Source organism: Cavia porcellus, unplaced genomic scaffold (genome assembly GCF_034190915.1).
Source record: "Cavia porcellus strain 051 isolate PalLab524CR breed Dunkin Hartley unplaced genomic scaffold, mCavPor4.1 scaffold_1, whole genome shotgun sequence".
Lineage (NCBI taxonomy): Eukaryota > Metazoa > Chordata > Mammalia > Rodentia > Caviidae > Cavia > Cavia porcellus.
The window spans coordinates 131,746,108-131,768,296 of record NW_026947484.1 but is presented as its reverse complement, the minus strand read 5'-3'; the positions used below and the strand labels follow the sequence as shown (position 1 = coordinate 131,768,296).

The window sequence follows — 22,189 nt, the reverse complement described above, 5'->3', positions numbered from 1 at the left end:
TGTATTTCTTTAGTCCATATAAAACCCTGTAAAGTATTTATGTGTGGAAACTGAATTGTAGAAATTTGAAGGACTGTGCAAAATTATAAGACTAAGTGATGACACTGAGATTTAAACACTGCATTTAAATTGGGTATGGTGGCACAGTCCTGTAATCCTAGCATCTAGGAGAGTGAAGGAGGAAGATCACTACTAGTTCAAGGCCAGCCTGGACTACGGGGTGAGTTCAAGGCCAGTCTGAACTGTGTAGCAAGACTTTATCTCAAAAAATAAAAACAAACAAACAAAAAATCCTTGCATTTAAAAGTTGAGCCCAAAGCCTGAGTTCAAAGCTGAAACTTTTAAACTTTACACTAGATTTCTTCTGCAACCAATAATCTTGTACCAATAGACTCACTGCTACACACAGTGTTTCTCTCCCATATAGTGCTGAACACCAAGAAGCAGCACTGAGTGCCAGCCTGGCTTGGGAATGTTGCCCTGTCCTTCCACAGCCCACGGTGGACACTTACTCTCTACCGGTGTCAGACAAAGGCTGACCAAAGCCTTTTGGCTTTGTTGGATCTGAGAACTACAACTATGCTGAAGAGGGAGGACAGGTGGTTCTGGGGTCACTGTGACTCTCATGAATTACTAATTGTGGCACTGAATTGTGTGCACATGAGTGTGTGGGGGGGTACATAGCCAGATTGTCCTGGTGCTGTGTATGGGAGAGCCTCTATAAAAGAGTTCAAACTCTGGCCTCATCATACCAGATTGCTGAGATGGGGAGACTGTTGTTATGGGTTGGTAAGTGTGGAAGTTCTCAGCAATGCAGGAGATGCCAGGCTTTCTGAATTTATCATATCTCTGATCTCCAGTAGAGCAGCCTGGGACTAAGGGGTCTGGATTAGGTAGAGATGGGATGGGACATAATGAACATCGGAACTCAGGGAGGAAAGATCATAGCAGTGGTTCTCCAACCTGATTGGACATTAGATGTTTTCTGGCTTGGGTTCCTCCTTTGCCTGATTAAATGAGAATCTTTGAAGGAAGAGCTGGGGTACCAGTACTTTTAAATTTGCAACCAAGATTGATAACCACTGGCCTAGAGCTCCTACTGGAACTTGTAACCATCATCTTTCCCAGGTGTATATGTGTGGTACAGAGAAAGGGAACTTAGCTGCTTTGGTCCAACATTAGAAGAGAGGAAATGAATGAAAAGGATGTGTCTCTATTTGTGTATCTGTATTTGGAGATAGTGCCAAGTTGGTGAGGGCACTTGCTTATCAGAAGGTGTGTGGGGGCATGCCACTTGAACTGTGTAGATGAGTGTGTGTGTGACTTCATCTGTTTCTTACAGGGCTGGCTCTCGTGCTGAAACACCAAGATGGTAAGAAAACTGTTCTTTACTGCAAAGCCAAGGAGATTCTCTGGCTAAGAAGCCTTCCACACTGCTTGTGCCCTTCAGCCTTGCACTGCCTGGGTTCTTTGCCAGGGATTATTGATCCAAAGCAGTTCAGCAGAGGATAGTTGATCACCTGATTTTTGTGTCACTCTGTGCCAAGATCCAGACTTAAGGATTCATTTTTGACCAGGATTTCATAAAGCGTTATAACCCCTTTATCCAGGAATCTTAGCAAAGGGGAGGGATTTTACCTTGTTCTGTCTTTGGCATGTATGTGGTTGTGTGGCAGAATCTGCTACAGTCACCTGGCCTCTCGGGCCAGGTGCTCACACTTCTCTCTGGAAGGTGAACTTCTTATTTTCCCTTGATCTCTGTCTACTCATATGTGCTCTCTTTTACCAGGTGCTGCCTACAAACTGGTGTGTTATTTCTCAAACTGGGCCCATAACCGACCAGGCCCTGCCTCTGTTTTGCCCCAAGACCTGGATCCCTTTCTCTGTACACACTTGATATTTGCCTTCGCCTCAATGAGAAACAATCATATTATTGCCAAGAATATCCAGGATGAGGAAATTTTCTACCCAGAGTTCAACAAACTCAAGGAGAGGTGTGTTTATATTAGATTTAGGGTTGAATTTTCAGATTTTACTGATGTAAGAGAATTAAGCCTGTTTGTCCTATTCTTTTTAAACTTTCTTCTGATCCTTCCTGCCTTAGCCTCCTCTCAAATGCAGTTCCGGGACATCCCTAATGTAAGAACTCTCAGTTAACAGACTCTTTGAGCTCCTTCTTGCCTCCTTGCCTTGCTAATTGCTACTGCTTCTTCTGGATGTCATCTCTCTTTCTGCATGGCAATCTCTAGGTCCCCTTTGGAGGTCAGGTGTGAGGATTTAAGGTATTAATGATGTTAAAGTGCCTTAAAGACGTTCTAAAAATCATGAATGCTCAACAAATGCTGATGTTTTCATTATCTTTTATTCCCTGCAACTTCCAAATGGCAACTTCTTCAAGCCAATGTTTCCTATGTCTTTGAACACCTTGTAGTTGGGTCACAACCTGCATACTGTTGACATTCAGTGCCTGCATAAGTATTTCCTTCTACAGAACTCTTGCATTCTTTTCTTGACCAAGGGAAGGTTTGTTGCCACATAGATGGGCAGAATGAAAATCGTGTGCCACCAGATCTCAGGTGCCTGAGAGAGGGGAGTTCATCCACTGTTTAATATTGTTATCTCAAGCACCTAAAGCAATGAAGGCACATAGTCATTGCTCAACAAGTATCGCTGGATACGTGAATATGTGAAGAGGAACATTTTAGGCTAGTCTTTTATTTCTAGAAACATTATGGGACTGTAGGGGGAGTCTGGTGGATTTTGTACAGACAGTTGTGGGGCTGTGATAAAGCTTGGGCTGAATGCTTTCCCTGTGTTTCTTTTCTTCTTTCTGTGTTCTCTCTCCTCATGTCCACTTTTGGCTTCCTTTCTTTCCCCTATGTTTCATTCCTCTAGTTTCCATTGTTCATCCAATTATAAAAGCAAAAAAAAAAAAAAAAAAGGTAAATTCACCTGTGCCCTGGCATGAAGACCTGCCTTCTCACTCTCTTCCCACATCCTAGGAATAAGGAGCTGAAAACACTGCTGTCCATTGGAGGGTGGAACTTTGGCACATTGAGGTGAGCTCTTCTCACCATTTTTTTTTTTTCTGAGAGAGTACCGCAGGAGGGTTAGAAGTGAGGTTGGCAGGGTGAGAGAGTCAGTTAATTGTAGGACAGTAAAGGTAGGCACATGCTTCCTCCAGCCTTGATTTCACCTTGGATTCAACCACCACTATGGAGGGTCATAGAAAAGAAGCCATTTCCCACAGGTGGCAAGAAAGTGGTTGAAGGAGGATAAGAGACAAAATGCGACCCTCTCAAACAAACCTGAACCTTCCAAAAAAGATGGCTATTTTGTCTCTGAAGGAATCTTGTATGGACAAGAAAAATGAACCCCAAAACTCACAGGGCCTGGATTTCCTCACTTTATTAGTGGAACCAGTGATACCAGCCTTTGTTTTGGTTACTTTTTTCATCACTCTAACACCCACAAGGTAAAAGGGGAAAGAGTTATTTAGTTCACAATTTGTAGAGGCTTCAGTTCATAATTGAGTGACTCCAAGACAGGATGGCTTGGCAGGGGGGTAACACAGAGGAGAAAACTGTTCATTGCAGGCAGAAGACAGCCAAAACAACCAAGCAAGGGACAAGACAAGCTTCTTTCTGTCCTTTATATTGTATGCAGGCTACTGAGATTAGAGTAGTGCCAAATCAACCAGTGGACTGAGTTAGTAATCACCCTTAATCCTAGACCTTAGTCCTCGCACTGTACCATGAATCAATCACACACTCTAAATCCAGCTCTCCACTGAAAAGGTCTCACCGAGGACTGCAAGAGGCTTGCGGGGGGGTGGGGGTGGGGACGTCAAACACAAGCCATAACAGCCTCAAAAGCCATGTTAGAGAATAGGAGGCCACAAAGCTAGTGTTAGGGCGAGAGGACAGTTTATGCATTCAGTGAATCACGGATGCTCCTGTCAGCACTGCACCTTCCCTGAGGCAACGTGGAGTAGACAACCTGCCTACATAGTCTCTGAAAAAATGCTTCCCCTCTATCATGATCAACACCTGGGCCTGAGGTCTGCCTGCCTTCTCCCCCTCAAGGAAGACTTAGTGGCTTGGAATGAGTTGGAATGCCCCTTGTAAGGGACTTCCAGACATAATGGAAGGAAGATTCCAGATGTGATGTGACAACCATTTCTGCCTAACTCTAGCCGTCATGTCTCCCACTCTGAACACTTGCCGTGTGCCAGATACAGGGCAAGGGGCAGCAATGCATTATTTTGTAACTAACATGGAAATTTAAAGTGATTGTATGCCTAGTTGATAGGGAAAGAAAGCAAGAGGCACAAGTATTAATAATCTTGCCCCCAATTCAATCAGGCATCCTTCAGAGCTCACCCAGTTGGCAATGGCAGGCAAGACAATGGAACTCAGGCCCGTCTATCCTTGAGTCTGGTTATTTTCTAAGTATTGTCCATCAGGCTAGCCCAGAATTGCTTAAAATTCAGCTCTAAAAAGTTAGAACTTTTCCCAAAGTATCTTCACTTTGAAAGAGCAAACAGACAAAAATCAAACAAGAAAATCAACAAAAGGGATGGAAATTCCTCTTTAAAACACTGGCCTCTTATGTGAACTTATTGAGCTCAGGCTCAGATTAGCTCAGTTTTCAGTAAGTGCTGATTTTGGCTCACTCTAGTCAGGGGAAAAATGTCTGTCCAAAGATAGGTGGCAGGAGCTGACAATTACCAGTGAAGAGCCAGACAGAGTGCCTTACCAGCAAGTGAACCTAGCCAGGAACACTAAGGGAGGTTTACATTCTGTGAACAGCATTCTTTGTCTCTTACCCTGATCTCTCTGCAGATTTACCAATATGTTGTCCACATTTGCCAACCGTGAAAAGTTTATTGATTCTGTTATCTCCTTCCTGAGAATACATAATTTCAATGGGCTCGATCTTTTTTTCTTGTACCCTGGACTGAGAGGCAGCCCCACGCGTGACCGGTGGACATTTCTTTCCTTAATTGAAGTAAGGCCACTCTGGGAGCACCAGAATCTAGCAATGACTATGCTTTTTTGTTTGTTTTTTAATCATGTCTGGGTTCATGGCTAACAGGGAGCACAAGGCTGGGGACAGGAGCAAGAGATAGAAAGCAAAATGTTCTTTTCCTGCTGTCATCCAGAGAAGTGTTAGGCATACTTACTGCTTGCAGGTATCTTCTGTTGCTCTTTTTCGGTCTGCATCTGGGTCTTGCTCTAGTCCTCCAGCATAAGTGGGATATTCTTGAACTCCCTTGCACACCATTAGTCTGGATTTTGTGCTTCCAGTCTGCTTACCTTGTCTCTGTTAACTCTGTACTTTGTTAGTCTATGTCTGCCTTTTGTGATGCTCTTTGGCAGAGCCTGTTTGTGACTTAGTTTTGTGTCTCTAAACTTGGCCTAGAGAGCTCAGTACTATAAATGTTTCCTGGATGAATCCCTATCTCCCCAGCTATTTTCTCTGGCTTTTTCTTTCTTCCTAGGAGCTCCTGTCTGCCTTTCAGAAGGAAGCACTGCTCACTAATCGCCCAAGGCTCCTTCTCTCTGCTGCAGTCTCTGGTGTCCCACACATTATCCAAATATCTTATGATGTGTACCTTTTAGGAAGGTGAGTAGATCCTGGTGGGGAAGGATGTTGGAGGGAAGAAGGAATTTTGAGCCCAGAGCCCCAGAGCAGCTCATACACTGTCTCTGCACTTATCTTGTGCCTACCCTGGTGTCAGTGGGGATTAGGAGCAGGCTGAGGAGTGTGGATGAGGACAAGAGTCAGCTGGATTGTATAGACTCTGGGTCTTTCTTTAGAAAATTAGAGGGAGACGCTGTAGTAGTGGTCACAGTGTTATCACGGATAGAGTATTCTGCATGGCCTATTGCTGTGTCTCACAAGGGCAGAATACCATGAACCTGGCCTCTTCCTTATTAAAGCACAACTATAGACACTATGCAGCAGATACTAGCATTGGAGCTTGGATGAATTAACAACCACTGCTATAATACCACAGAAGAATGCCAGTTTTCAAAGTAGATCTTACGGCAAAGGTTTAAAAGGTAGATGAACATTGCATATAAATCTTTCTGCACATCATAGCTCTGGACTAATTTTCTTTGAATCTCAACAATAAAGTATGCACAAATGAAGTAACTGCAGCAGATGCAGGAAAAGAGAGGGTGTGGTATTTCTGTGTGTGATTGCACAAGGGAGAGCTATTTCAATGTGAAGAAAATGCAGGAAACCTAGTAGAGGATGGAATTTGTTAGTGTTAATCCAGTAGCCAGGCAGGATTGCAAGAGTCTTGCCTTTATCCAACTGGATGACTTTGAGAACTTAGTTAACCTGTTTGAGTTTCAAATTCTTCTGCTTCAAAATGGAGAAAGTATAGTACTTACGTCACTGGCCATATTGAAATTAAATTAGATACTGCATGCTTCTACCTCTGATTTGGCACATGCTCCATTAGATCTGGCCCTTATGAAAGCTCTGGGGACAGATGGGTTTCAGTGACTTTTTGAATGGCAGAAGGGCAGAAGCTCTTTTATTGCTATAGGACAGTATTGCTTTGACTTATGACAGCTTATGCAGACTTATCTGAGTCCTGCCTACTGCCACAGATACTCTTAGCATGTGTACCGTCTGATGCACAGTTATCCCTAACCAGCTGTTTGTTCCATCTCAAAGTGGCTGGTGTAGTCTGGGCAGGTTTTACAGGTAAAAAGAGCAAGGAAGCTCAGGGCACCAATGCATAGCTGCTCACTTAGTTAGTGCTGATGTGGTGTTTTGAAAACATGGCTAGTCTGACCTATATATCTCCACCTCTGCTCCTTGCAGACTCTTGGATTTTATCAACATCTTGTCTTATGATTTACATGGAAGCTGGGAGAAGTTCACAGGACATAATAGCCCATTGTTCTCTCTTCCAGATGACCCTAAATCTTCGGTAAGGAAAGAGCTCAGGCACCCCAGACACTGATCCTTGATTCCAGGCCATTGTCCATGAGAAATAGAGAGGCCAAGAATTGTGTCACATACCCATAATCCCAGTTCTTTTGGAGGTTAAAGTAGGAGGACCACTAATTCAAGCCCAGTTTGGGCAATTTAGTGATTTAATAAGATCCTATCTCAAACTAAAAAGGACTTAGAATGTAGTTTAGTGATTCTAATCCATAGTGTGTGTTGGGGGTGAGATAGGAGAAGGCAAACAAACAAGCCAGCAAACCATCCATCCATCCATCCATCCATTCAGGTAGCTGGGGATGGTGACACATGCCTGTAATCTCAGGAGGCTGAAGCAGGAGGATCATTGCGAGTTTGATGTCAGTCTGGGCTATATAATGAGTTCAAGATCCACCTGAACTAGGTAGTAAGTCTCTGTCTCAAAAATAGGAAGGAAAGAGAGAGAGACACACACACACACACACACACACACACACACACACACACAGAGAGAGAGAGAGAGAGAGAGAGAGAGAGAGAGAGAGAGAGAGAGAGAGAGAGAGCAGAGAGACTGAAACAGGGAGAGTTTGATGTCAGTCTGGGCTATATAATGAGTTCAAGATCCACCTGAACTAGATAGTAAGTCTCTGTCTCAAAAATAGGAAGGAAAGAGAGAGAGACACAGACAGAGAGAGAGAGAGAGAGAGAGAGAGAGAGAGAGCAGAGAGACTGAAACAGGGAGAGGTTGTGTTTTTCCTCCCTACAGGCATATGCTATGAATTACTGGCGAAAGCTTGGGGCACCCTCAGAGAAGCTCATCATGGGGCTCCCCACATATGGACGTACCTTTCGCCTCGTCTCAGCTTCTAAGAACGGGTTGCAGGCTGCAGCGATGGGACCAGCATCTCCAGGGAAGTACACCAAACAAGCTGGCTTCTTGGCTTATTATGAGGTGATGGGATTAAGGACTACTATCTAGCAGCTAAGGCCTCTCTACCACAGCTGGGGCAAGGATCAAGAAAATGGGCAGTGGTAGGGAAGACCTATGGGCAGGGGCAAGAGGTAATTTATTGGGACAAGAAAATTCACTACCCGGGAGATTTTCTTTAAAAGATAGAAGTAGAGTTCTTTGTGAGGGATGAGAGACTTGAGAATCTGAGTGGAAGCGGACAGAAATTCTACACTTTAAAAAGATCTTAAATGTTATATAAGTAAATCCTGACTTGCTATTTGGTTTAAATAAAAATCAAGTTTGCTCATTTGCAATATATATATATATATATAATTTCAAAAATGTTCAAAAGTAAAACAATAGCATCTACCTAATATCTTCTACTCAGCTTCAGTCATTAAGCCATGACCAGTCTTGTTTCTGTTCTGTTCTGTTCTCTCGCTTTCTACATTCCTATAACTAGGTTACTTTGAAGAAATTCTAAGGCACTTGCTATTGTAGGTTCTTTCATCTCTATTCCAACACCACCCCTTAATATTCATCTTAACGGAGCTTGCTAGGAGGTAGGATAGAGGAAATAAATAGGGTCCCAAGTGAATGTAAGACATAAGAGAAGTTAATGTATGCTGTAGGAATCTGGAATAGTCTTATGGATCAGGTGGACTCTAAGAACACTTTCAAGCACAGGAGAATCATTATGGGCAGGTCAAGCACAACAGGTACAGAAACATGGATGTTAGGGGTGACCAGACAAAGAGCTATAATCTTAACTTAGGCCCAAGAGGAGGTGGCCAAGTGTCTCCTGAAGCTCTGTTCTATGCTGGATGGATATGGACATTTTCCTGCTAATCCAATGAAGCATGCTTATGAGTGTTGCATAGTTGGAATAACGTTTTTGAACAATATCATGGGTCAAAAAGAGTTTAATAGAAACTGTAAAATGCTCAAGGAAAATAGAAGTAATGTAGAGATGAACTTATAAACCCTAAATTGGATACATCTTTTTTTTGCAGCATATGGTTTCTAACACAATTCTGGACATTGGGTTGATACTTGGATGCTTGATAGATTATAACAGACTACTTTTCCCTGCCTTCAAAACCTTTAAATCTACTAGAAATTATAGCACTTGTTTGATAACTGCCTATATATAAAGCAGTCTGTGTTGAGACCAAATGAACAGAAGAGAGATTTGTTTATGAAAACACTTAAAAATGCAGGTCCAGTCATGGGTCAGGTATGGTCCTCTTAGTACTTTGCACTTTTGAGTATATCATGTACTACCCAGTTCTCTTTTTTTTCTCATCATGGATGCTAAGGGAGAAAAATGGAACAGAGAAATTTACTCACAATAAGAGCTCTTTTGTGAGTGGAGTACCTACTCCTTCTTTGGTCTACCTATTTTTTCATTCCTGGTGAGGACTTTTTGGCATCTTTATCATGGAGCAAGGAACAACCATGCTTCCTGGTGTCTCTCTCTGTGGCACTATATGGGACTCACTGTGATCCTCCTGACAGGTTTGCTCCTTTGTCCAAAGAGCAAGAAAGCACTGGATTGATTATCAATATGTTCCATATGCCTACAAGGGGAATGAGTGGGTTGGCTATGATGATGCCACCAGCTTCAGTTACAAGGTGAGACACTGGTTCTTTCCCCTCCTCCTCTCCTTCGCTTTCTTTCTCTCCACTTGCCCCTCCAATCCTGTCCCTTTTCTCCTTTTTCTTCTTTTTGGACCAGATATCTTCTTCTTTTCTTTTTAGAACGGACATTTTTATAGCAGACAAATATTAATACAAGGTAGCTTATCCTAATTTCTTCATGAAAATTACTGATACATGGCAGGGATGAGAAAATCAGGGAGAGCTTCTTGATGGAAGTAAGCAGGAATAGAAGGTAATGACACGGAGGAAGACTAGGTGGGGTAGGAAGCTTCTCACAAGTCCAAAGAAGAATTTGGGAAGACCAGAGGCTTTTATGGAGAGGTATAAATGCTGGTAAAGAAATTTAATTTTTATTCCACAGGGATTTTAAAGGAGGTTTCTGAACATGTCCATGACTTGCAAGTTTGAACCTTTAGCATATAACTCTGTCACAACCCCTATATAAGTGGTGTTTTACAAAGCTGAATCTGGCATGTTTTTTAGTGAATTAAAACAGAGACTTCACATCCCGGTGGATTCTGAGTTTGCCTCTGTTTTGAAATCATTTATGAGACTTGATAAATAGAGAAATTCTTGGTTTCCACCTATGAACAGTAGGCCTTAGAAAAGTTTGGAAACTGTTTTTAGTATGTCCTCACATGTGATCCTGCTGTAGTCTATTTGGCATTCTGGAGTTTCTACTGGCCATAGAGGTTCTAAGTGTGTGATAATGAGGGCCTGGTTGAGGATGGCTGAGAGGAGACGCAGTTCGTGAATGAAAAGTTCTCAATATTTGGCAACTGCCTGAATATCATGGTTGTAAGTGGAGGGGATTCATACTTGTAGGTGAATATAGAAGTGATAGGTGTTTGGTCTTCCTGGGAATGGAAAAATTTGAGATGGAAAACACAAGAGATGAGATGCTCATGAAGTTCCCTTTGCAGTTATACATGTAGCTTCTCTATGTATAACTCCACTGAGGCCTCCTGGGGAGAAGAGAGGTGGAAAGCATGACTTCCAGCCTCTAGGACTTTTCTCAGTGGTTTGGGAATGGAAATCACAGACAGAAAAGATCAGTTATCCCACAGAAAGAGCAAATTGGGTGGACTTAAATCTATGATCCATAAGACATCAGAGAAGATTTACCCTGCATGTTGGGAGAAGATATGGGGACCAGAAGTAGGGGATGCATTGGCTTGGAGAGCATTATTTGTCTTTTAGAACTAGATAGGGACGTGAGCCTCTGTGGGGATGATTAAGGGACTTCATCACAGAATACCAGAGGTAAAAGAAACCTTGGAAATTGTTGCTGTGAGATAACTGTCCATTGATATCTCATGAATCCTCTTATCATGTGAGCTTTCTGAGCAAAGGAAGCAGACAAACTACCAAAAATGGAGAGCTCCCTTCTCCCTTCTCTCAGGACTATTTGCTCACTTTCACGAGTTGTTGAAAGTCCTCTTCAAAAAGTTTTCGCATATAAACAGAGCAGAAGGAAAATTCTAGTGAAGTCACCTTCCCCCACTAGATAGTCTGCCATAGCACATAAGCTCTAAATCCCGCAATTTTGAAACTCACTGTGGTGCAAACCCAGCTCACAGGCAGGTAAACCTCTCATCACATTGCCCTTTGGAAGCTGGGATGTGGGAATCCACTCAAGGTGCTGTTCTAAATCTTTCTGTTTTTTTTCTATGAATAATTAGTAATAATTTGTTCCCTGATCTGCGTCCTGTGTGTTGGCAGGCCAACATGTTATCTTGTCAGTAGGATAAGCTCTCAAAACCTCCACAATTTCAGACTTAATAATCACATTCACCTTCCTTTTATTTTACATCTGAGTAAAGCAAATCCCAGAAAGGAGCAAAATGACTTGGTTAAATCACTATTTGAATATGATGGAGTCTGTTTTCTCTATCAACCTTGATAGAGAGCACTGGTGAAACAATAGGACGTGAATTTGAGTATAAACTTCTTTTAGTTAGTTGTATTAGAAATTTAAAAGTTATGGATAAAATCCTTATCTTCTCATCTGTATTATCTGCTTTATCTGTCCTTTTTAGAATCACCATGTTGAAGTGATTTTTTCAGTAATAATTAAGTGATACTTATACAGTTCAGTGAATGATAATGGCAATTAGCAGAGGGATAGTAGCCAACACTTAACCAACATTAATTCTTTGCTAAATATCGATCTAAATATTTAAATTAGGTATGCTTCTGCATAACATGAAAAATTTTAACCATTTTGATTCTGTAATTGAGTGAAATTAAATACATTCACATTTTGTGTAACTATCATCACCATTCATCTTCAGAATTTTTTTTATTTTAAAAAACAAAACAAAAAGAAAGGATAGAAATGATACAGAATCTCAAAAAAGAAAATAGGTAGGATATTAACAATAGTTAATATACTGCATATTGTTATCTCAGAACTAGTTGTTCAGGTTACAAAATCTAGACACAAAACTGTGAAACGAAACTCTGTACCCACTGAGTGCTAACTTTCCATTTCTCCCTAACCCCTGTCAGTCACCATTTAACTTTTGCCTTTATTAATTTGGCTTCTGTAAAGGAAATCTTACAGTATTTGTAATTTTTTTGTTTGGTTTACTTAACTTAGCATAATGTCCTCCAAATTCAATCCATATTGTATATATAGGAATACTTTTGATCCTAGAAATGTTGTTATTCTTTTCTTCACAAATAAGGTAACCAAGGTACATAATATTTATATAAAAATGATCCAATAGTTAATAAGTGGCAGAGGCCAGATTTAAATACAGGCTATGCACAGTATTGCTGCATTGCCTTTTGAAAGGTCATCTTTTGGTATTTGATATTGTATCCAGTCTGGAGGGAAATGAATATAGCATGTTGACAAACTGTTATTTTCACAGGCAATGTTTGTAAAGAGAGAACATTTTGGAGGTGCCATGGTGTGGACACTGGACATGGATGATGTCAAAGGCACTTTCTGTGGCACTGGCCCTTTCCCCCTGGTATACATCCTGAATGAGCTCTTGGTGAAGGCTGGTAAGTAGCTGTGACTTGGAAGCTAGGATTGGAATTTTCAGAACAAGACACTGGGTGGGTCTGTTCTGCTAAGTAAATTCTTTGCTAAGGCAATACGATATTGAATAAAGAGAAAAAATTTTGATGTTAGTCAATGTTTTCTAGTCTCGGTTAGGATATTTGGACCTTACTAGAGATATTAGATCTCTGAGCTTCTTGTGCCCTATCTATAAAATGAGAGTAAGCTTTACACTCATGACATCATTGCTATAAGAACAAGTGGAATGAGAACTGCACTGGCTTATAGTTAGTACCCAATATATGTGAGCTGATATTTCTCTGTTTCTTTCTTTTGCTTTTATGGGCAAGGATTAGAAAAGGAAATTTAGGTTCTTTCAAGATCCTGTTGTTATAGAGGCTACCCAGACAGTTAGGAGCTGGAACTTGGAATGCAAGAACAGTAACATTTTTAGAGATTTCTATAATCCTCACATTATGGATGGAAAGACTGGTGATTTGTTAGATCTTTAAGTGGGCTTCTCCCAAACATTTACACCATACTGTCTAGAGCCTTTTTTGCCAGTACCTTTGTTCCTGGTGCCTCCTACGATGTGCAGACAAGAGAGGTTTCTCTCTGAGAACTCAATTTCTGAGGAACTGTGGTTGGGGGAAAATCTTGCTGTTAGTGCAGAGGAGTCAAACAGAGGTTCTATACACAGGGCTTTATAGGTCACTCCCCAGAGTCATTCACCAGAAATGTAGCACACCAACAAAGTGCCCATGGCTTGGGATCATATTACATTATGGGGTCAGGGAGAATGATTCTTGTGTGATGAGATTTTTATCTGTGCTCTTAAGTGGTAAATTGTTAAATCTTCCAATACTGGGTTTTTGCAGGAGGTACTTTGATGTTGGAGTGGTTTTAGTCCTGACGGTAATTAATAAGACAGAAAGAAAGAGGTAGAATTTACACTCTTTTCTAATTATTTTTTTCTAGAGGTCAGCTCAATTACTTCACCACAAATTTTGCCTTTATCTTCTATGAATTCTTCAAGATCTGACTCTGAAAGACTGGCTGTGACAAAGGCAATGGCTACTGATACTGTTAAGATTTTGCCTCCAGGAGGAGAGGACACAGTCCATAAAAATGTAACTACAATTCCTATGAGTAGAATTGTGACTCTTGGAAGGGAAATAGTATCTCCTAGAAAACACAGTGGAGCTCTGGGAGGAAAGAGTGAGGTCTCCGAAACAAAGATTATGACTTCAGTGGACCATTGGTCTGTGGGCACTGCAGAGACAACTGCAGCCCTTGTGCGTCTTCAGACAGAGACCCTTGGGGAGAAGGCAGTGGCCACTGTGCGTCATCAACCTGTGACCCCTGAAGGGATAACTGTGACTCCTGGGCATCTTCAGACTAGGATCTTTGGGAAGACAACAATACCTAGAAGAAATGCTGTATTCATTGAAAACAACATTGTCCCCAGAAAGATGCCAGTCACCCCTGCTGCGAAAGCTGTGACTCTACCAGGGGAGAATTTTATTTCTGAGGTAGAAACCAACCCCAGGATGGGTGAAAGTGGTCGTTAGGTGTGAGATGAAAACTGGATGCTGTCTTCCAGCCCTTTCATCCATCTTTTAAGATGCATTCTCCTTGCTTTTGGCAACCCCTTTATTCCCACTGATGGAAATCATTCATTTATTGACTCAGTGACCTTTGCAACAAGTCTTCTTTCTAAAAAATAAAAAGACAACCCAAAAAAATTTTTCTGTGTGGATAAAGAATATTAAGCTCTGTAGCAGAAACTAGGAAAGCTCTTGTCTTTTGTCTTATGTGATGACACAAGCAACTTGATCTTACCTGTTGATAAAACATTCACTGGGTAAAACTGGCACCAAAGCCACAGGGTGTCGATCTCTTTTCTGTTGAATAAATTGGAAACATAAGAATCTACTTGGAGTCTCTGTTTATTTTTGTTGTTGTTGTTGTTTTGTTTTTTTAAATCCATCTCAGGACCTCGTGCTTGGCAGGCAGGTGCTTGTGCCACTGAACTATATCTCCAGCCCCTTATTTTCTTAAAATAAGTTGGAAAACTGAATTGTTAGCTTATTCTTTCTAGGCCATTTGCCTTTTACTATTTTTGAAAGGGACATTGCTTCAAGTCTACAATAATGTTTCTCACTCTGAATGATGGGCTTCCTTTTCTGCCATTATCAACAGCTCACTTCATTGCTTGTTGGACCCAGTAACTTCTCCAGCAGGTTTCCACAGTCTTCAAGAAGAGCTAGGAAGATGAGGAAGTAGAGTCTTCCAATTATGTTCTCTGTTTGGTGACATCTTAGTTGTACTTGACAAAGCATAGTATGCCTATTCTCTCCTCAAAAAGTGGTTGAGAAGGCAAAACAGAATTTTAAAATCTTTTAAAAAAATATTGCTGGCATACTTCTAGGTTACCTTCAGAAACACCAATTCTATGGATTAAACACCAGTTACTATGGAGTAAACAGTTTTGCTGGGAACATCTTTCTGGAGTGTGATTGAATTTCTTAAATTACTACAGATATAGATCTGGATTTAGCTCTCTGCTTCTAATAGTTTACACCATAAAAAGGAGCTGTCACATTTGACACTAACATTATGTACTAACTGATTTTCTGGTGCTAAGAACAGAATACCACAGAATGGGCAAAATATCAAAAGAGCATTTATTATGGCTCTAATTTCTTGTCCAAGGTGATAGAATTTTTGCTGTTGGAATCCTGAGATGGCTCAGGCATCACATGGTGAAATTCCTGTTACTACCTAAGGGAAAAAATGATCAATAAATAGAAATTAGCAGAATTTTTAAATGTCACTTGGAACTGAATGGACATGTGGAATACTTAAAGACTCTGAATACATGGCTAATTTTCAAAAGTTAATTATGCAGGAGTCTAGCAAATATCACTAAGAATTTCTAAAGGGCACAGTAAACTCTATAGTCTTATGGTGATAAGGAAACACATTATATTAAGAAATCTAACTCAAACGTGTTTTCCTTTCAAGACATTTACCAGGTTTGAATTGCATGAGCAAGAAGAGGGAGAGTTGGGTTGGGAACTTCTGATGAGAGATGAATTCCTTTCCACTTTTCAGAATTTAAGAGGTGTATATCTACCCATTCTCAATCAAAAGCCAACGAAGTCTTACCAGAGAAGTAGGGGGAAATCAGAAGTGGAGGAATATTCCAAAAGCTGCAACTCAACTCTGACCCAACTAAGTCTCTCAATTGGGATTATCTGGCTCTTAATTACCTTTGTACAAAATCAAGGAACAGAGAGCTAGTGTAAGTCACATTACCTTCAGCATGTACTTCACTTATTCACACTCAGAAATGCAAAGAAATAGATTAATACACTAATAAAGAGAACAAACATACAGTAGAAACATACTATAGGTGACTGAAATCAGAATTATATACAATGAAGACTGTGATTCTTATGATAGGAAAATAATAGACAACAAAATAAATGAGAGAATGAAGAATTTCACTAGAGAATTAAGATCTGTAAAAAATAAAAAAAATATATATTGTATCCAACAAAAGACATACAGGAGAAGTTTTATTGCTGTCCCTACCTACATAGTTGGCCTTGTGACTTGCTAATCTATGATGAAAAGTTGTCAAGTGCAAAAGATGGAAGTAGAAATGTAAATTTCATGGGTCCTTCCATATATATAGGTCCTTCCATATATATACATATATATATATACATACATATATCCATATATACTTATTACATAGAAACTACTGCTGGGTACAGAGGGTGGCATTTCAGTATTTAGCTTCCTTTAAGACTCTAAAAACTAGTGAGAGGTAAGAGAAGTACTCACATTATGTATCTAACAGAACTGAGTTTGCTCTGCATATTATAATGCTTTATTTCACATTATACCAAGGGAAAAGCTCAGGGAACTTATGTGTTAATATGATGCTGAAAAGAAAACTTTCTTGCCAGGCACGGTGGCACATGCCTGTTTGAGGCAAAATGATCAGTGGGAGTTTGAGACAAGTCTAAACTACACAGAAAGACTTGGTCTCAATCACCTTCCCCCCAACCAAAGACTTTCTAAGTGTGGTAAGAGAACCTGGAGCATTAAGATTGAGAGATGCCAGAGATACAGACATGATATGAAAACATCTTTAGAAGTGTTGGAAAGGTGATGGCTTGACTGTTTTCACATAGGTGAAGAAGGGCGCAGGCACAGGCACAAGCAGGCACAAATTGTCTCTAGCCAGCCAGCCAGCCAGCCGGCCAGCCAGCCAACCTGACTAGTCTTTATTTAGAAAGATCTGTGGAGACAAGCTTTTATCATTCTGTTTGTAAAATTGGAGTATCACCGCTAGATGGCAGACAACAACCTAGGTCACTTTTTTTTGACATAATCAGGAAGAAAACAAGCAGACCATGAAAAAAGCAACAAAACTACATTATCTTTAAAGTCGATACATTCACCCACATCAAAGCAAGAAAGCTCGAGAATATCAGAATGTGTTTAGGTAGAGGTCTTGAGTTCACAGACCAGATTGGAAATCGCATTTCTACCGTTTATTAACTGTTTAACCTTGAGGAAGTTAAGTTAGCCTCATAAGGATGTTGCTGTGATCAAATGAAATATGTACCAGGTACAAATTTAGTGCATGTAGGAGTCATTGTGTTAAGTATAATAGAGCGAAGAGTTCTGTGAACTACAATGGTTGGTAAGTGACTCTAGTTCACCTGTCTCCTAGAGAAAGTGCTTGAACAGATACCATTTTAGAGAGGGGTCAATTTAATCCAGTACTTGGAGCAGCCATGAGTTGGGTTTCTCTCAGGGATCCCAATGACTGGTTAAGGCACAACTTCAGGAGACATCCAGTGTCAAGAAGCTAAGATACCCAGAGTGTTATAGGATGAACGATTTAGGCCCTAACCCCACAACCAAAAACCAGGCCCCAACCCCACAACCAAAAACCAGCCTGAATTTCTGTGGAGTTGAAAGAACTAGAGTTGCATCCTACCCTAATCCTACAGAAGGCTTGCTGGACATACTATGGGGACCTGGACTCTGTCTGCCTCCTTTATCTATCAATGATAGCAGAGACATATCCTGAATTGAACACTGCCACAAAACCACAGACCCCAGAAGATAAACCCAGACTTGAAATCAGAGAAATTTCATTTCTCCTCTTTTTTCTTGGTTATTTATTTTTTCATGAGTGTGAACATTATTTTTAGTCTTGTTTTGTTCTTGTTTTTTCATTCTTTCTTTCCTACTATATTCTTCACCAGTTTACCAAGTCCTGGGCAATCTACCTTTGTCCTTCAGCCTTGCTTCTAATCTCTTTCTCTTTTGTTTTTCTATTTTCCCCCTTATCTAATTTTTCTCCCCTGTGGGGAAAATCATTCTATTAAGGGGATATTCACTGTACATAATTTTCTAATTTGCGATTTTGTTATATAACTAATAAATCTTTTACTTATGGTTAAATGTGGCGAATTAACAGTTACTGCAGCTTGCATTTTCTAGATTGTGCTTGATGCTATTTTTATGCTTGACTGATTGTATTAGTTTAGCCAAAATAACAGTTATGATCACTTGTTCTTTCTTGCATGCAATACCAAGATTGTCTGGGTCATAAACCATACTATAGTTCAATATTAAAGAACTAAGTGCTAAGCCAAATAGTCAACAACTTCTTATCTCTAGCCAGCTATACCTAGAAGTCATCTCTGAAAAGCAGTAAATTCCTAAAGGAGAAAATATGATAATAAAGCTGTCTATCATAAGCAATGTATAAGCATCAGTGCAGAAGATAAATATTAAAAAATTAGAAAGTGAGAAGATACAGAGATAAGATGCAACCCCAGACCTCTATCTTGCCTAAGGCAAATCCAGGGGGCATTGAGGTTGAAGAAATCAAAAACCACCCAGCTGAAGTGGTAGCCACAGAAATAACAAAGCAGGTGAATGAGGATCTAGAAAAAAAAAGAAATAGTATCATAGGTAATTAAAAAGATTATTACTATAATGAAAGGTGTAGTTAGTGAATCTATAGTGGATGCAGATTAAAAAAATAAAAGAGCTCAGGAAAGTGATGGGAACTATAAATACCTAACAGGAAAGAACTAGATTCTATCATACATATTCAAACAGATATCCAGGAGAATAAAACTCTGATTGCAATTATAAACAGCAGAATTGATCAAAGTAAGAACAGAATATTAGAGGTAGAAGGCAGATTTATGTTAGCAACCATCAAATGAAAGACTTCTTAAAAATATCAAGGGAGGTCTTTGGAGAAAATGGTGGTGTAGTGAGCAGCAGAGAAAAAAAACCTCTCCAAGTTTTGGTGTTCAGACCCTGGAATATAGCAACATGAGAAGGAGGAGAAAGGAGGGTCCCATGGACACAGGACAGATCTGAACTGAGACTTGAAGCCCATGGAGAGAGATACTTCAGGAATCCAAAAAAAAAAAAAAAAAAAAAAGAAAGAAAGAAAGAAAAGAAAACCAGGGGTGGCGGCCCTGCCAAATGGGGAGAAACAGCAAGGAAGCCATGATGTCTCCATGTGTTGGTGGAGGCTCTGCTACCCTGGGAAAAGCAGTAAGGAAGCCATCTCTGCCTCCCACCTTCCCCCACCTGTAAGCAACTGGATGTGACACAGGCTGAGATGATTATAACTGAAGTAGGAAATCAACCTGACATTTATGTTGTTTTACTAAAACAAAAAAATCAAGAGATCATTAAAAATCAATCTAACAGCTGCTAGATGATGTGAAGAATAATCTAACATTGATTAAATCGAGGAAAAATTAGAAGATAGTACAAAGGACATGGAAAACCGTGAAATAATGGCAGAAAACTTCACAAACATGAAAAGAATTTGACGTATAGATAAGTGAGGCATACAAACTCCAATTAGCTATGATCAGAAAAAAACCTACATCAAGACATATGATAGTCAAGATCCTATAAATTCAACATAAGGACAGAAAATTGAAAGCAGTTAGAGCTGGACATGGTGGAACACACCTGTAATCCCAGCACATGAGAGGTTGAGGCAGGAGGATTGCTGTGAGTTCAAGGCCAGCTTGAACTATATAATAAGACCCTGTCTCAGAAAAATGGTTAGAGAAAAGAAACAAGTCACCTATAATGGAAAAGGAAAAACCATCAGAATCATAGCTGACTTCTCAAAACAAAATTCTAAGTCAAGGAGAACTTGGAATGAAGTATTCAAGCCCTAATACAAAGCAACCTCTGGCCCAGATTGATTACACCACAAAATTATCTTTCAAAACTGATGGAGAAATAAGATACTTCCATGACAAAGAACACCTGAAGAAATTTGTGACCATCAAAAATACTCCAAAAAGTTGAGAAGGATATTTTAACAAGTGACAACAATTTCATGAATCCCAATGGAATGAACTCACCAGGTAAGGCAAGCAAGTAAATAGAAGGGAAATAAAGGGAACTGAAAACAGGAAAATAATATGACAAGGGTACGTCAATATATATCAGCTCTAACCTTCAATGTAAATGGTCCTAATTCACCAATCAAAAGAAATAGATAGGCAGAATGACTCAAGAACTAAGATTCAACAATATTCTGCATACAAGAAACATGTTTAACTAAAAAAATACATTCATAATATTGAAGGTCAAAAGATAGAAAACAATACTCCATGTGAAAGGAACCTGGAAAAAAGTAACAGTGGCTATTCTATTTGCAGACAAAGTGAATTTCAAGCCAAGACTGACCAGAAAAGGCAAAGATCATTATATACTTGTTAATGGAACAATCCAAGTGGAAGAGATAACAATCATAAATATATATGCACCAAGTATTGGCATGCCAAACTATAAAGCAAACATTGATGGACACAAAAAATCAAATAGGCACTAATATAATTGTAATGCAGGAACATAATACCCCACTGTCACAAAAATATAAATCACAAAAAATCATAAAAGATACAACAGAGCCAAACCAAAATTTTGAACAAATGGACTTAGTAGGTATCCACAGAGCCTCAGAATACACATTTTTCTCAGCAGCAAATAGGACTTTCTCCAAAATAGACTACATATGTGCTTGTAGAATAGGCTTAAGCAAATGCAAAGAAATTGAAATTATCCTGTGTATATTGTCAGATCACAGTATAATAAAACTGGAAATCAATGACAAAAGCCTGCATAATATATAGAAATAACCCCTCTTGAACAACAAATGGGGCACAGATATAATTGAAGAAGAAATTAGATATTTTCTACAATTAAACAATAATGTCACTACAACATATCATAAGTTATTGGGGGGGGGGGGAATCCAATACAGTGTAAATAGCAATTCTTTCAAAACTTTCCATACAAATTTAATACAATTCCCATCAAATACCAGTAGCATGCCTTACAGAATTAGAGAAAACAATCCTAAAATTCATTTGAAACAAGATGTGACCTAGAATAGTAAAAGCAATTCTGGGCCACCGAAGGCAAGGCAAGGAGCATCACAATCCCTGACTTAAAATTATATTACAAAACTATCATGATAAAAAACAGCATGGTACTGGGAAAACAAAACAAAAAACACCAGACTAGAGGATTAATGGAACAGAACACAAAATGAAGAAACAATTCCAAACACATTCAGCCATCTTATCTTTGACAAAGGAGCAAAATCCCTTCACTGGAAGAAAGACGACCTCTTAAACAAACAGTGCTGGGTAAATGATTTTTCATAAACTGAAGATTAAAAGTATACCCATATCTTTCACCATGCACTAAACTAACAGCTGTTAGTGATACCACTAGTAGTATAGTAGTGTATAGTAGCCCATAGTGTTCTAATGAGTTGTAGTCAGTCATGAGGATTGTAATAAATAATTTGATACAATAATGGTTAAAGTTCTGAAGGCATTGAATATGTATTGTTTTAATCTACTATTGTACATTCAAAAGTATTTCCATTAGAGTATTGACTCTTTCCATCTCAAATGGTTTCTTGAGTAGAAAATTATTTTCAGAGTTATAATTAGTATAATGGGAATTAGACACACTCAAGCATGTCTGGGGCACCTTGGGAGGGTGAGGTACCATGCTGTGAATTGTTCTTTTGGCTATACTGGTCACAATGTTCTTCAGATGCACCATACAACTTCACTCTGTTGTGCCATTACTCAACCTTTTCTTTCCCTTCCAACACTTTTCCACCTTTCTTACTGGACTTACACCCTGCAAGATGCTTACTCAAATATTACCTCTTTGTGAAGTCTTCCCCATCTCATAAGAAACTTCATTTCTCTGCTTGTTTTGTGAATTTACCACAGTAGCCATGAAAGTTCTTGATACTTCTCTAAGGGAGAAACAAATAATTCATGGTTGTATAGGGGAATAAAGTAGAATCTCTCACATGCTGGGAGATCAAAAAAATACAAGAGCATCTGAGTATAAGGAGATCTAGTCTCACTCTATGTGCCCTAATCCTTGGCTTGGCCACAATGTCTTACATGTTCAGGCTGGGTGGTTAATAATCAGTATCATGAAGATTCTGGTCTTGGTCCTGGTTTAACTGCACCTCTCAGAAGATGTGAAATGATGTA

At 39.7% G+C, this 22,189-nt stretch overlaps 1 protein-coding gene across 1 annotated transcript; it reads left to right on the top strand.

Moving 5' to 3' along the window:
- Positions 1-764: 764 nt before the first annotated feature.
- Positions 765-14,491, top strand: Ovgp1 (oviductal glycoprotein 1). The gene is made up of 11 exons (XM_063255637.1): positions 765-789; positions 1,343-1,372; positions 1,790-1,994; positions 3,003-3,059; positions 4,845-5,010; positions 5,504-5,628; positions 6,847-6,955; positions 7,718-7,903; positions 9,422-9,538; positions 12,445-12,580; positions 13,557-14,491. Exons 1-11 carry the CDS (start codon positions 765-767, stop codon positions 14,147-14,149), a joined length of 1,749 nt encoding a protein of 582 aa, XP_063111707.1. The 3' UTR covers positions 14,150-14,491.
- The last annotated feature ends 7,698 nt before the right edge of the window (positions 14,492-22,189 follow it).